The 12,126-nt window shown below is 47.1% G+C and overlaps 1 protein-coding gene across 3 annotated transcripts in view; it reads right to left on the reverse strand.

The window, feature by feature from the left end:
* Positions 1–12,126, reverse strand: part of CRACR2A (calcium release activated channel regulator 2A) — a 147,121-nt gene that overhangs the window by 14,580 nt on the left and 120,415 nt on the right. For all 3 annotated transcript variants that reach the window (XM_066368601.1, XM_066368603.1, XM_066368602.1), the window contains 4 exons: positions 10,111–10,447; positions 6,687–6,819; positions 5,456–5,537; positions 5,231–5,345 (listed from right to left, as the gene is read on the reverse strand). In XM_066368601.1, coding sequence (XP_066224698.1) covers positions 5,231–5,345; positions 5,456–5,537; positions 6,687–6,819; positions 10,111–10,447 — 667 coding nt within the window. The remainder of the gene's footprint in view (positions 1–5,230; positions 5,346–5,455; positions 5,538–6,686; positions 6,820–10,110; positions 10,448–12,126) is intronic.

Genomic DNA, 12,126 nt, shown 5'->3' on the forward strand with positions numbered 1-12,126 from the left:
GATCTTCCACATTTCCTGCTAAATCCCAGGCTCCCTATGCAAAACAGGAGCCTTAGAAATTACACTCCCCTAATGATGACAGAGAAGGCAGTTCTACATATTTGTCTGCATTCATTCCTATTAATCCTAGACTATGTGAACAGCCTCTTCCCAGTGCCACTTTATATCAAAATTCAGATATTGGCCCTGACCAGTTGGCTCAGTGGTAGAGCATCTACCTGGTGTGTAGATGTCCCAGGTTCAATTCCTAGTCAGGGTACACTGGAGAGGCACCCATCTGCTTCTCCACCCTTCTCCCTCTCACTTCTCTCTCTTTCTCTCTCTCTTCCTCTCCTGCAGCCATGGCTCGATTGGAGCAAGTTGGCCTCGGGTGCTGAGGATGGCTCCATGGGCTCTGCCTCATGCACTAAGAAGAGCTCGGTTTCTGAGCAATGGAGCAATGGCCCAGATGGGCAAAACATTGCCCCCTAGTGGGCTTTCCAGGAGGATCCTGGTCAGGGCTCATGCAGGAGTCTGTCTCTGCCTCCCCTCCTCTTACTGAATAAAAAAAAAATCAGATATTAAGGGACAATTAAATGTTTGTGGCTGGGACATAAATGACAAAGCCACAGCTAATATCATACTCAATGATAAATAGCCAAAAGCTTTCTCCTTAAGATCAGGAACAATATAGGGATGTCTACTTTCGCCACTCTTATCCAACATAATATATATATTTTTACCAACTGAGAGGCAGGGAGGCAAGGAAGCAGAGAGATAGACTCCTGCATGTGCCCTGACTGGGATCCACCTGGAAAGCCTCCTACAGGGTGATGCTCTGCCCATCTGGGGCCGCTGAGCCAGCTGGCCAGGGCTCCAACATAGTATTGACAGTCCTAGCCACAGCAATGACAAGGAAAAGAAATAAAAGTCATCGAACTGGGAAAGAAGAGGTAAAACTGTCATTATTTGCAGATGATATGATACCACATATAAAGAACTCTAATAAATAAATTCAGTAAAATAGTAAGATACAAATGAATATTAAAAATCTGTTGAATTTTTATACACTAATAACAAATGATCAAAAAGAAAAACTAACAATACAATCCCATTTATAATTGCATCAAAGGGAATAAAATACCTAAAAATAAATTTAACCAATGAGGTAAAAGACCTGTACTTAGACAACTATAAGACGATGAAGAAAGAACCTAAAGAAGATACAAATAAATAGAAGTATATACTGTGCTCATGAATAGAAAGAATTAACATTGTTAAAATGTCCATACTTCCCAAAGTAATCTACAGATTCAATGTACTCCCTACCAAAATCTCAATGGCTTTTTCACTGAACTAGAAAAAATAATCCAAAAATTTATACGAAACCACAAAAGACCCCGAATAGCCAAAGCAATCTTAAGAAAAAAACATAGTTGGAGGTATAATGCAATCTGACTTCAATTTATACTACAGGTAATAGTAATCAAAACAGCATCATACTGGCATAATAACTGGCATCTAGATCAATGGATCAGAATAGAGAGCTCAGAAATAAACCCACGCCTATATGATCAATTAACCTATGACAAAGAAGGTAAGAATATACAATGGGGTAAAGACAGTCTCTTCAATAAATGATGTCAGAAAAACTTGACAGATATATGTAAAAGGATGAAAATCACTTTCTTATACTATATATAAGAATAAACTCAAAATGGATTAAAGACATAAATGTAAGACTCAAACTCTCAGAAGAAAACATAACTCTTTGAAGAAATAAACTCTTTGACATCACTTTTAGCAATACTTTTCTGGATATGTCTCTCAGGCAAGGGAAACAAAAGAGAAATAAACAAATGGATTGCATCAAAATAAAGATTTTTTGCACCGTGAAGGAAACCATTGAAAAACAGAAAAGACCACTTACTGGATAGGAGAAGATACTCACCAATGATACATCTGATAAGGGGTTAATATCTAAAATGTATAAGGAACTTATACAACCTAACACCAATAAAAACAATCCGACTGAAAAATGAGCAGAGGACCTAAATAGACATTCCTCCCAAAAGGACATACACATGGCCGATAGACATATGAAAAGATTCTCATCATCATTAACTATCAAGGAAATACTAGTTAAAACCACAAAGAGGTATCACCTTACACCTGTCAGAATGGCTATCATCAATAAATCAACAAACAGCAAGTGTTAGCGAGAATGCAGAGAAGAGGAAACCCTTATGCACTGTTGGTGGGAATGAAGATTGGTCTCGCCCAGTGATTTTCAACCTTTGTTTCTCACGCACTCATAACCTAATTACTAAAGAAAAAGAGGCCCTGACCTCTTCTCCCTTAGTAACTAATTTATTTGTGCCACGAGATGAAAATGGTTGTATTTAGTCGGGGGCACTGACCTGAGTAATTAGTGTGTGTTTGTGCCATGTGGCAAACAGTATGGAGGGTCTTCAAAAAATTAAAGATGGAACTGCCTTTTCACCCAGCATTTCCACTTCTAGGTATACATTCAAAGAAACCCAAAACACTAATACAAAAGAATACATGCACCTGTATGTTCACTGCAGTATTATTTACAAGAGTCAAAGATATGGAAGCAACCTAAATATTCATCAATAGATAAATGGATAAAGATGTGGTTTATGTGTATAATGAAATATTACTCAGAAATAAACAGGAATGAAATCCTGCCATTTGAGACAACATGAATGGGTCTAAGGGGCATTATGCTAAGTGAAGTACTATATGATTTCACTTATATGTGGAATCTAAAAAACAAAATAAACTAACAAATTAAACAGAAACAAACTCATAGATACAGAGGACAAACTGACAGTTACCAGATGAAAGTGAGGGGATTAGTAGATGTTGTGAGGAACACAGGGAGGGAGGGATGCATTTTGGGGGACACTAGAATCTATGTAAACACAATAAATTAAAAAAAAAAGTAAATAGGCCCAGGCCCAGTAGCTCATACACCAAGGTTGCGGGTTGATCCCTACTCTGGGCACAGGCGGAAATCAAATTAAAAAAAAAAGAAAAAAGGAGGTGAAGGGAAGTACAAATGGAAGAAGTACAAATTGGCAGTTACAAAATAGTCACAGGGATGTAAAGCATAGTCAATAGTCAATAATATTCAATAATATTGTAATAACTATGTATGGTGCCAGGTGAATCCTAGACTTAATGGGGTGATCAATTCATTAGGTATATAAATATCTAATCACTATGTTGTACACCTGAAACTAATATACTATTGTACGCAAACTATAATTGAAAGATTAAAAAAGAAAGAAATGTTTGTGTCTGGGAAAAGAATGGGTGGCCGTTTTTTCCCCCTAAGGTCCAAGTCACAGCCTCAGTTTCTTAATCTGAAAACAAGATAGCTGTCTTAGATCAGTGATTTAAAAGGGAAGCCCTCTTATCTAGCACAATTGCACCTGGACCTCCGATATACCACCTGAAAGAAGTTGAGTGGCTCTGACCGAGGTGGGGATGACAGGCTCAGAACTGTGACAGCTACCTCTTTCCCTGCCCTGCTCGGTCCCTGGAGACTGTCACTCTGATTCCAAGGTTCCAACGGAAAAAGCTTGAAAACCACTGGGTCAGGTAAGCAGTAAAGTCTCTGCTGGTGCTTAACTCCAATGAAGAAGATAAATCACTAATGCAGTCAAAAAACCAAACAAACAAAAAAACATGTTGGAAATCCCATGGTTTCAACAGGAATCTCTTCCAGATTACCCATGCCATTTGGTTCCACTATGAGCTTGGTGTAGAGCCATTTACTATATTTCACAACGTACATGTTCTCTGTTATAAGTATTTCAGGCTCAATAATTTTGAGAAATAATTGTACTAAGCAAATTTCTGAGAATCCCATGAATCTGACTTCCATTCCTGTTCCTTATTTGAGGGGGGGGGGGTGATGAGAAGAATGTGGAGGAAGAGGAGAGAAAGGAGTGGCCCTAGCCAGTCCAAACTACAAGAGCAATAGTTTTGGTGGGAGGAATCTTAGATGTTAGGGTCAAAGGATGAAGAAATGAACAGCTCCAGTATTCTGACTGCACAAGAAGATAGCATTCATTTGTGCATCCAGCATCGAGTGAGCACCAGCTCTGTGGGGCTCCCTGCCAGCACTGGGTCACAATGACAAGGATGCAGTTTCAGTTCCCAGGAGGCACGGAGTGCAGCACAGATCTGAGCTGGGAACTATGTCCTTTACAGTAGTGTGACCATGTGGTAAGTAAGTGAAGGGTCTATGCAAGCTCTAACAGCCTTAAACAGAGGGTTGAACCTAAGTTCCGTGAGGACAGGACCGTTGTTTCGTTTACCTGCTGCTCCAATTCCCAGCCCCCAGAAGAGTGATTGGCAGTGTTCTGAACTGTCATGAACAATGAACAATGAACAATGCCTGAACCCTGCCGGAGGAAGGAACTGGGACATTCTACTTGACTGCTTTGTGAATGAATCAGTGAGGCCCTATTAAAAGAAGCAAGTGGCTCTCCCACTCTGCCCCGGGTCTTGAGAAGTTTGCATCTGAGTGGTAAAGGAAGAGCAGGCAGATGGTCAGGAAGTAAAAAAGTGAAATATGGCAAGTATAAGTAAAAAAGCAGAGTCTTACAGATAACCCAGAATTCAAAGGAGAATGCTGGTGCCTGTGGGTCTCGCCTGAGATGACTTTGGGGCCCTTACATTATAGATCAACCTCCCTTTGTGTGAAGGGTTGTGACAGAGACCTTAACACACTGTGTGGTGTCAACCTTGGGGTAGGCACAGCTGGGCCCATTGGAGCTAGAAAAATGCAGGGCATGGGGGAGGTGGTGGTGAGAATGGGGAAACCGCGCAGTTGTGACTCAGTTTGCAAAGCCACTTTTGGGGGAAACCTTCCTTGACACTGCACCCTGCCCCTCCGCTAACTGCCTCACTCATTCATACCCCTTACTAAAACCATAATGACACCATTATTGGTGTAATGTTTTGTTTTTTTATGCCCCATCCATCCATGGGGGCAGGGACTGTGTCTGTCTTGGTCATTTTAGGGTTCCCGGTAGCATGCTGGGCACTGGGCACTTTGGTAAACAAGCGCATGAATACCTGAACTGGCTTGTTCCTGGAGAAGGTGGGTTCCGCTCAGGTTTTGAAAGAGCAGAGCGACAGGCAGGAGATGGGCAGAGAAGACAGGAAAGGCAGGAGGCCAGCAGAAGCGCTCTTAGGAAGGTCACCAGCTCACCTCCACGCTGCTCAGCCACTGCCGGACAGACAGGAAGGACTGTTTGGCTGTGAGGTCGTACATGACGATGACACCATCGGCCTTTCTGAAGAACTGCTGGGTGATGCAACGATACCTGCCCCAGGGGCCACAGGTCAGGGGCCAGAGTCTCCCCTCTGCAGCCCAGACCTTCGGCCCCATCCGGGGAACGGAGGAGACAGCGAAACACCAGGGACGGCTCCTCACCTCTCCTGCCCAGCTGTGTCCCACAGCTGCAGGGCCACCTGAGAGTCATCCACATGCACCATTTTCACACAGTAATCGATGCCTGTAAGGTGAAACAGGCCTGTTACTTCCAAGTCAGAACATGATGCTCCAACATGTCTGGAATCATGTCCAGCCAAGGGTAATAACTCTCCCTGTGTGGCTCCTGGGAGATGAAATGGGGAAAAGAGCAGAGCTCTGGGCAGGGAGGCGTGGGACCTGCTTCTATCTCTGCAGGCTCTTCACTGTAATGTAATCCATTACATTACATACTATAACATGGTTCAAACGAGGTCACATATGTACAAGCAATATGCCAGTGCAAAGACAATTGTTATCCATGAATTTACTCCCTGATTGCAAAGATGGAGGAGGAGGAAAGACTGTCTCTAAATTTCTTCTTCCCTTCTTTCCTCTTTCTTTTCCTTCCTTCTTTCATTTCCTCCTTCCCTTCCTTCCTCTCTTTCTTCCTTCCTAAAATCACTTTCAAAGTTCCTCTAATAAAGTTCAATCATGCCTGGGGAGGGATCATCCTCTCAGACTTCCATCACACCCTGCAAAGTTACGTGGAGTGGCGAGGCTTGTATCTATGCCAACCAGCTGATGGGAATGTGGACAAGCCTCTGCACCTCTCTGGGCCTCAGTTTCCTGATTTGACAATTGGGCTGATAACAATACTTGCCTCCCAGGGTTGTAGTAAGATAGTGTGAAATGAATATAAAAGCCTATGGTAAATATTCAGATCATATCAATGTATTTTCAAATATGGTTGATTTATCAGTGTGGTTAAATGGTACATTGTAGGCACTCAATGGATTTATTTTTTGCTTGAGTGATTCAACTTGTTAAAGCTAGCGTGGGTGGCCATGGTGAGCCTCAGCAGAAGCATGAAGATTCAGGGTCCTGCTGAAAATGGGGAAGGAATGATAAAAGAGAGACAGGCTCAGAGAGGGTACAAGAGATCCGGAGTCCCTCTTTGCCAACTTCAGTTCCACTCAGGCTGGGCGTAGGAAGCTTTCAGTGGTCCCAGCATTCTGCAGGAAGTAGACTACCTCGTCCCTGTCAGCCTCACTGTGGAGCAAGCAGACCCAGCCTTCTCTCTCTGAGGACCCAGAGCCGCTCCCGCTGGGTTCCCAGCCCCTCCCTCAGCCCTGTTCTCACAGCCTCCCCTTTCCAGAGGTGGGCTGGGACCAGCTTAGGGGCAAGAACTTACCCACAGTGGCTGTGATGCCCGGAGAGAGCCAGTCATCACAGAACCTCCTCAGGAAGGATGTCTTCCCCACGGCGGAGTTGCCCACAAACACAATCTTGAAGAGCCGGTCTGGGGTGGAGGGAGAGCCTCTATCCTGTGGACAGCGGACAGTCTGGCCAGCTGCTGGAATAGTCGCTAGCCCCTACTCCTGCCACAACTGGCCCTTCCTCCGTCCCTATGGTGTCCCAGGGAGCGAGGGGACCTGGCCTGCACACAAGCACCAGGGAGGCTGCCCAGCCTAGGGTGCAGGTAGCTTTGGGCTCAGGGCATCAGCAGGAGGGAAGAGGGACATTCATTCAACCAGTATTTGTTGTCCGCTTACTGTGTTGCAGACCCTGTGCTGGGCCTGAAGCTGCAGGGAGGAGGAGGAGGCCTGGCTTACGGTGGAGTGAAGGAGGCAGGCATGGAAACAATCTCAGCACAATGTTCCAAGTGCTCTGGGGGCGGGGGTGGGGGGGCAAAGACCACCAAGCAGACTCTGAGCTGGGGTTAAAGCAGAGGCAGAGGTTCTCTAGGGGGTAAAGCTGAGGTTGAAGGAAGACTAATCTCTGTCCAGGGGCAGAGATGGCCCAGGTTGGAGTAGGGGCTTTTGTTTTCTCCCTATGGTTGGAAGCCTGGACTGACGGAGGACAAGTCGCCTCCTTGCCCTTTGCTCTCTGTCCCATCTCATCAGCTTCCATCTAGGATCCCAGCTACCCTTGGGACGAAGGCAAGACAATCCTCACCTAGTGGGCAGGGAAATCCATAACACCAGGCCGCTGGGCAAAGCGTCCCAGAGTCCAGCAGTCACTGTGGCTCCTTCTCCCCGGCCCAGCAGCAGGAGGGACGGGAGCCAGCTGCCCATTAGTCTGGGATGCTAAAGCCCAACAGGGGATGGACTTGCTTAGACACCGAGGGACTGAGAGGCAGGGTCAGGACCTGCCTTTCCGCACAGGGCCATACCTTTCCGCCCAGCCCTCCTTCCTTGCAGAGAGCTCGCGCCCCCTAATCCTGCCTTCACGCCCCACCTAGCACTGCTCAGCCAAATGAGGAAACTCTTCTGAATCTACTTAGAAGTGGATTTGGGGGAATTAGCTCCTCTCACTGAGCAAATACTATAATGGAGTGGTAGCAGGTCTTCACAGCACTCGAGTTTCAGAGAAAAGCCATTAACAGCCTTTTGGGGAGAAATCAATTCCATGCAGTACTTAAATAGGAATTCAAGGTCAATTATAGGAATTTAAACTTAAAGAAAGGAGTACTCCACACTCAAAAACTATGCCCCTTGCTCGATTTTCTTTACTCTTGCAATATCAAGGGCATCGGTTCTCTGCCGACCTCTGCTCAGCCTCTGTACTCCTAGCTGTCATTTGTTTGAAACTAAAGCTCAGAGCAGCATCTGTATCCTGCAGCCCAGGCATGGTCTAGGTATGGCCCAGGTATGGCCCAGGCATGGCCCAGGCATGGCCCACGTACGGCCCAGGCATGGCCCAGGCATGGCCCACGTACGGCCCAGGTACGGGTGGGGAAAGAGAAACCCAGGGTGGGAGGCGTGGTCCTGGCTGCAGAGGTTGTGCCTGACCCCCACCCCTGGGCCCAGCACTGTTTGTTTTGGTTTTTACAAGCCAAAGAAGATAAACACATTTATTGATGGTTCAGCTCCAGGCAGGACGCACCTGCCAGGTGTAGCAAACTCCTACTCATGTTCAGGCACTTAACCTGTGTCCCCTGTGGGGACAATCCACGTGAGACAGCTGGATTGGGGTATGGAGGCTGGAGAAAAGTCTGCTAGTTTCCTTCCCACCACTTAAAAATAAAAAGCTTTAAAAGTAAAAGTAATACATGCAATTTTTAAGAATCAGGAAACACAGAAAAGTAGGGAGGAAAATAATAATTATTTATAATTTACCCTACCATCTGCAGTGGTCACTGTTCATGTTCTAGTGCATTTCTGCCAGGCCTTTTCCTTGAAGAACTATAGATGTTCATATAGAATAGATGAATGAACATATGTTTTATTGAGATAGACTTGCGATACTACATATAATTTCATTCTTTTCATATATTATTAAATTATTAATATCTCTCTGGTCACTACCATTTTTTTGAAAGTGTGATTTTAACAGCAGTATAATATTCTACTAAATTAATATGAAATAGTTCATGTCTTTCTAGTGTTTAAATTGTTTGCTATTATACACTTACATTTTGGCATGAAATCTTTGTCTGACCTTGGTTATTTCCTGAGAAAAGATTGCTAGAAGTAGAAGTGCCAGTTCAAAGAGTGTGGTGTTTTTCAGCTCTTGATTCCTACAATCAAACTACTTCCCAGAAAGGCTGCCCCAGTTTCTGGCTGAGCAGCCTGGCCCAGAGGGCTGCCTCACAGCAGAGCCTCTGCTGAGGCCGGTACTGGCGTCTAGTCCGTCACAGTTCCTCAGAGCTGCAGTGTCCGTCCCCTGCTGGAGGGCAGCCCCACCCGCTGGAGCACAGGGTGTGAGAGCACGGGAGGAGGCTGGCCCGGCCGAGTCCTCTGGGCTTCTCTTCCCCGTCTGCCAGAAGGGAGAATACATGTCTGATGCCTAATCAGATGACTGCAACGATCAAATGCCATGACAGACATGATGCTTGGCTTCTACCCCTACCCCTGGCCTTCTTCTTTCACACTGAGGGGAAGCACGGGATATTGAAAACCTCATCTGTGCCCAGTGCCCGCAGGTGCAGGTCTGTGTGCTGATGGGGTTGTGGAAGGACGGGTTTGGGGAGGGGCTGGACCTACCAGTGGGTGCCACCAATTTCTCCACCCTCCTCAGGGTCCTGGGCCTCTACCATTCCACCCTTCAGAAGAGTGATTAAGGCATGAATCTTAATCCAGACCCCAAAGTGATGACCAATGCCAAGAAGATGCTCCAGGAGGCAAGGACTCGGTTCGGAAGGGCTGTCCCAGTGCACAGGGAGGAGCCGCTTTCCCACGGCTCTGGACTCTTCTAACTCTGTTTCAGAGGGTCAAGTGGACAGTGAGGGTGCTCAAGGAGCTTGTTCCCAGGCCTGGGTCACAAACAACGTGTGAAACGTCATCACCATGAACCAGAGGAAGATGGTTCCTATGGTCTCCTTCTTCCCGCAGAATTTAGAGTAAGATCGGGTGGGGAGCTCAAGTGGGATGTGGGATTGGAGCGTTACACTGAATCAGAAAAGAGAGCATAGGGTAGGGACTGAGGCAAACATGAGGACTTACAAGGAGAATTTTCTAGGCCCCCTGAGGTAAGACAGTCAGCTAAGGAGGGGAAAGTGGTATTTAAGGACACAAATACGTCGAATCACAAGACCAGCCACATCAGACTCCCTGAGGTGCCTTGGGGGCAAAGCAGAGGAGTGATGTCTAATACCAGGTGGGATGTGCCCTCACCTTAGACAGAGCTTCTTCCCCAACGGGCTGCCCTCGGGGAGACGTGCCAAGTTCCAGCTGAGAAGATGGGGCCTGCTGGGTCTGTCCTTCTACCCCCTGGTCAGAGACCTCCTCCTCTTCTGGGCATTTGCTCAGCAGCTGCTCAAAGCTGCCATCCAGGAGCTGGGGCAGGGGGTCTTCCTCAATGGAAATGATTCTGCGGAGCGCGCGGGGGAGTGGGCACCTAGCCCCCGGCTCCCTAGGTCCCGTCTCCTCTTCCGTAAACGGATATCCACTCAGGCCCAGGGAGCTTCTCCTCCTTGGCATGCCAAACACATCTTCTTCCTCCTCTGACTGGCTATTTTGGGGTGGAGAAGAAAAGAGAGTGGGAAGGAAATTGTGAAATGTATCAATATGGAAGCCACACAGCTTCTCTGACGGATGATGAGAGAGCGCCACGCCGCGGAGGCAGAGTCCAGGACGGGGCGGCTAGAGCCAGCGCTCTTTAGTTCTCTCACCCAACGCCCTGGCACAGTGACGATGGTGAAGGTGATGGCGACGGCGACGGCGAGGACGAAGAGGACGGAGACTGCGATGATGACGACCTACCAGGTATTAAGCTAATGTCACAGCCGTGAGCAAACACAGCCCCTGTCCTCGTGAAATGCTCAGCTTAGTGGAGGCGATAAAGCAATAACAACACAACTAAATAGATTTTTTCTCAGTTGTGAGGAAGGGGTGATGGAGAAGGAAAGTGTGGGAAGAAAGAAGCAGGGAGGATCTGGAAAGAAAGGTACCAGGCTAATTAATCATCAGGTGGCCTCGGCTCTGGTCCCAGTGCAGCCCTAACCAACTGTGTCTCCCTAGGTAAGACACTTCGAGCCCCAGCTTCCTCATGGCAAAATGTGGCCCACTGCTCTGTCTACCTCAAATAGGACAATGCAAAAAAAAAAAAAAAAAAGACACACTCACAAAGCAGCCTCAGCAATGGAAGGGAGGTGTAAGCTGCTCTGAGAGGAGCCCCCACCAATCAGATGTCTCCTGGCTCAGGCACAGCTGCCCACAGAGAACGGGCTTTGAGTCAGAAGGAAGCCCGGCAAGGTCCCTCGACCTGCCTGCCTCACCTTCCTTTCTCTGTCACTTCCAGTGACCCTGAAAGTCAGTCAGGGGGAAGAGGCCTCGGAGCCTAAGTGCGTCTCTACTTCCAGATGCGCTGAGCATCAAGAACGAGAAGAAGCAGCAGGAGGCACAGAGCCCTCACAGGTCCTTCCTAGCACAGGAGTTCCTCTCGGGCCTTTGTCAACAACTGATGCTGAGAAGCATTTTACAGGGCACGGAAGTGTTGCCAGGGAAGACCTCAAGTCCAAGATGGGCACATACTGTATTTTTCACTCCATAAGATGCGACTGACCATAAGACACACACCTAGGATTTTATTTTATTTTATTTTATTTATTTATTTTATTTTTTGTATTTTTCTGAAGCTGGAAACGGGGAGAGACAGTCAGACAGACTCCCGCATGCACCTGACCGGGATCCACCCGGCACGCCCACGAGGGGCAACGCTCTGTCCACCAGGGGGCGATGCTCTGCCCCTCCGGGGTATCTCTCTGCCGCGACCAGAGCCACTCTAGCGCCTGGGGCAGAGGCCAAGGAGCCATCCCCAGCGCCCGAGCCATCTTTGCTCCAATGGAGCCTCGGCTGCGGGAGGGGAAGAGAGAGACAGAGAGGAAGGGGGTGGTGGAGAAGCAAATGGGCGCTTCTCCTATGTGCCCTGGCCGGGAATCGAACCCGGGTCCCCCGCACACCAGGCCAACGCTCTACCACTGTGCCAACCAGCCAGGGCCACACCTAGGATTTTAAAGAGGAAAGTAGGAAAAAAGATATTCTGAACCAAATGGTGTGTTAAAATAGTTAATAAAATACCATATTTTTCACTCCATAAGACACACGGGCATTTTCCCCTCTACTTTTTTGGGGAAAAAGTGCATGTTACAGAGCAAAAAATATGATACATACTTTTCTACACATGTGCAC

The sequence above is a fragment of the Saccopteryx leptura genome, chromosome 2 (genome assembly GCF_036850995.1).
Source record: "Saccopteryx leptura isolate mSacLep1 chromosome 2, mSacLep1_pri_phased_curated, whole genome shotgun sequence".
NCBI lineage: Eukaryota > Metazoa > Chordata > Mammalia > Chiroptera > Emballonuridae > Saccopteryx > Saccopteryx leptura.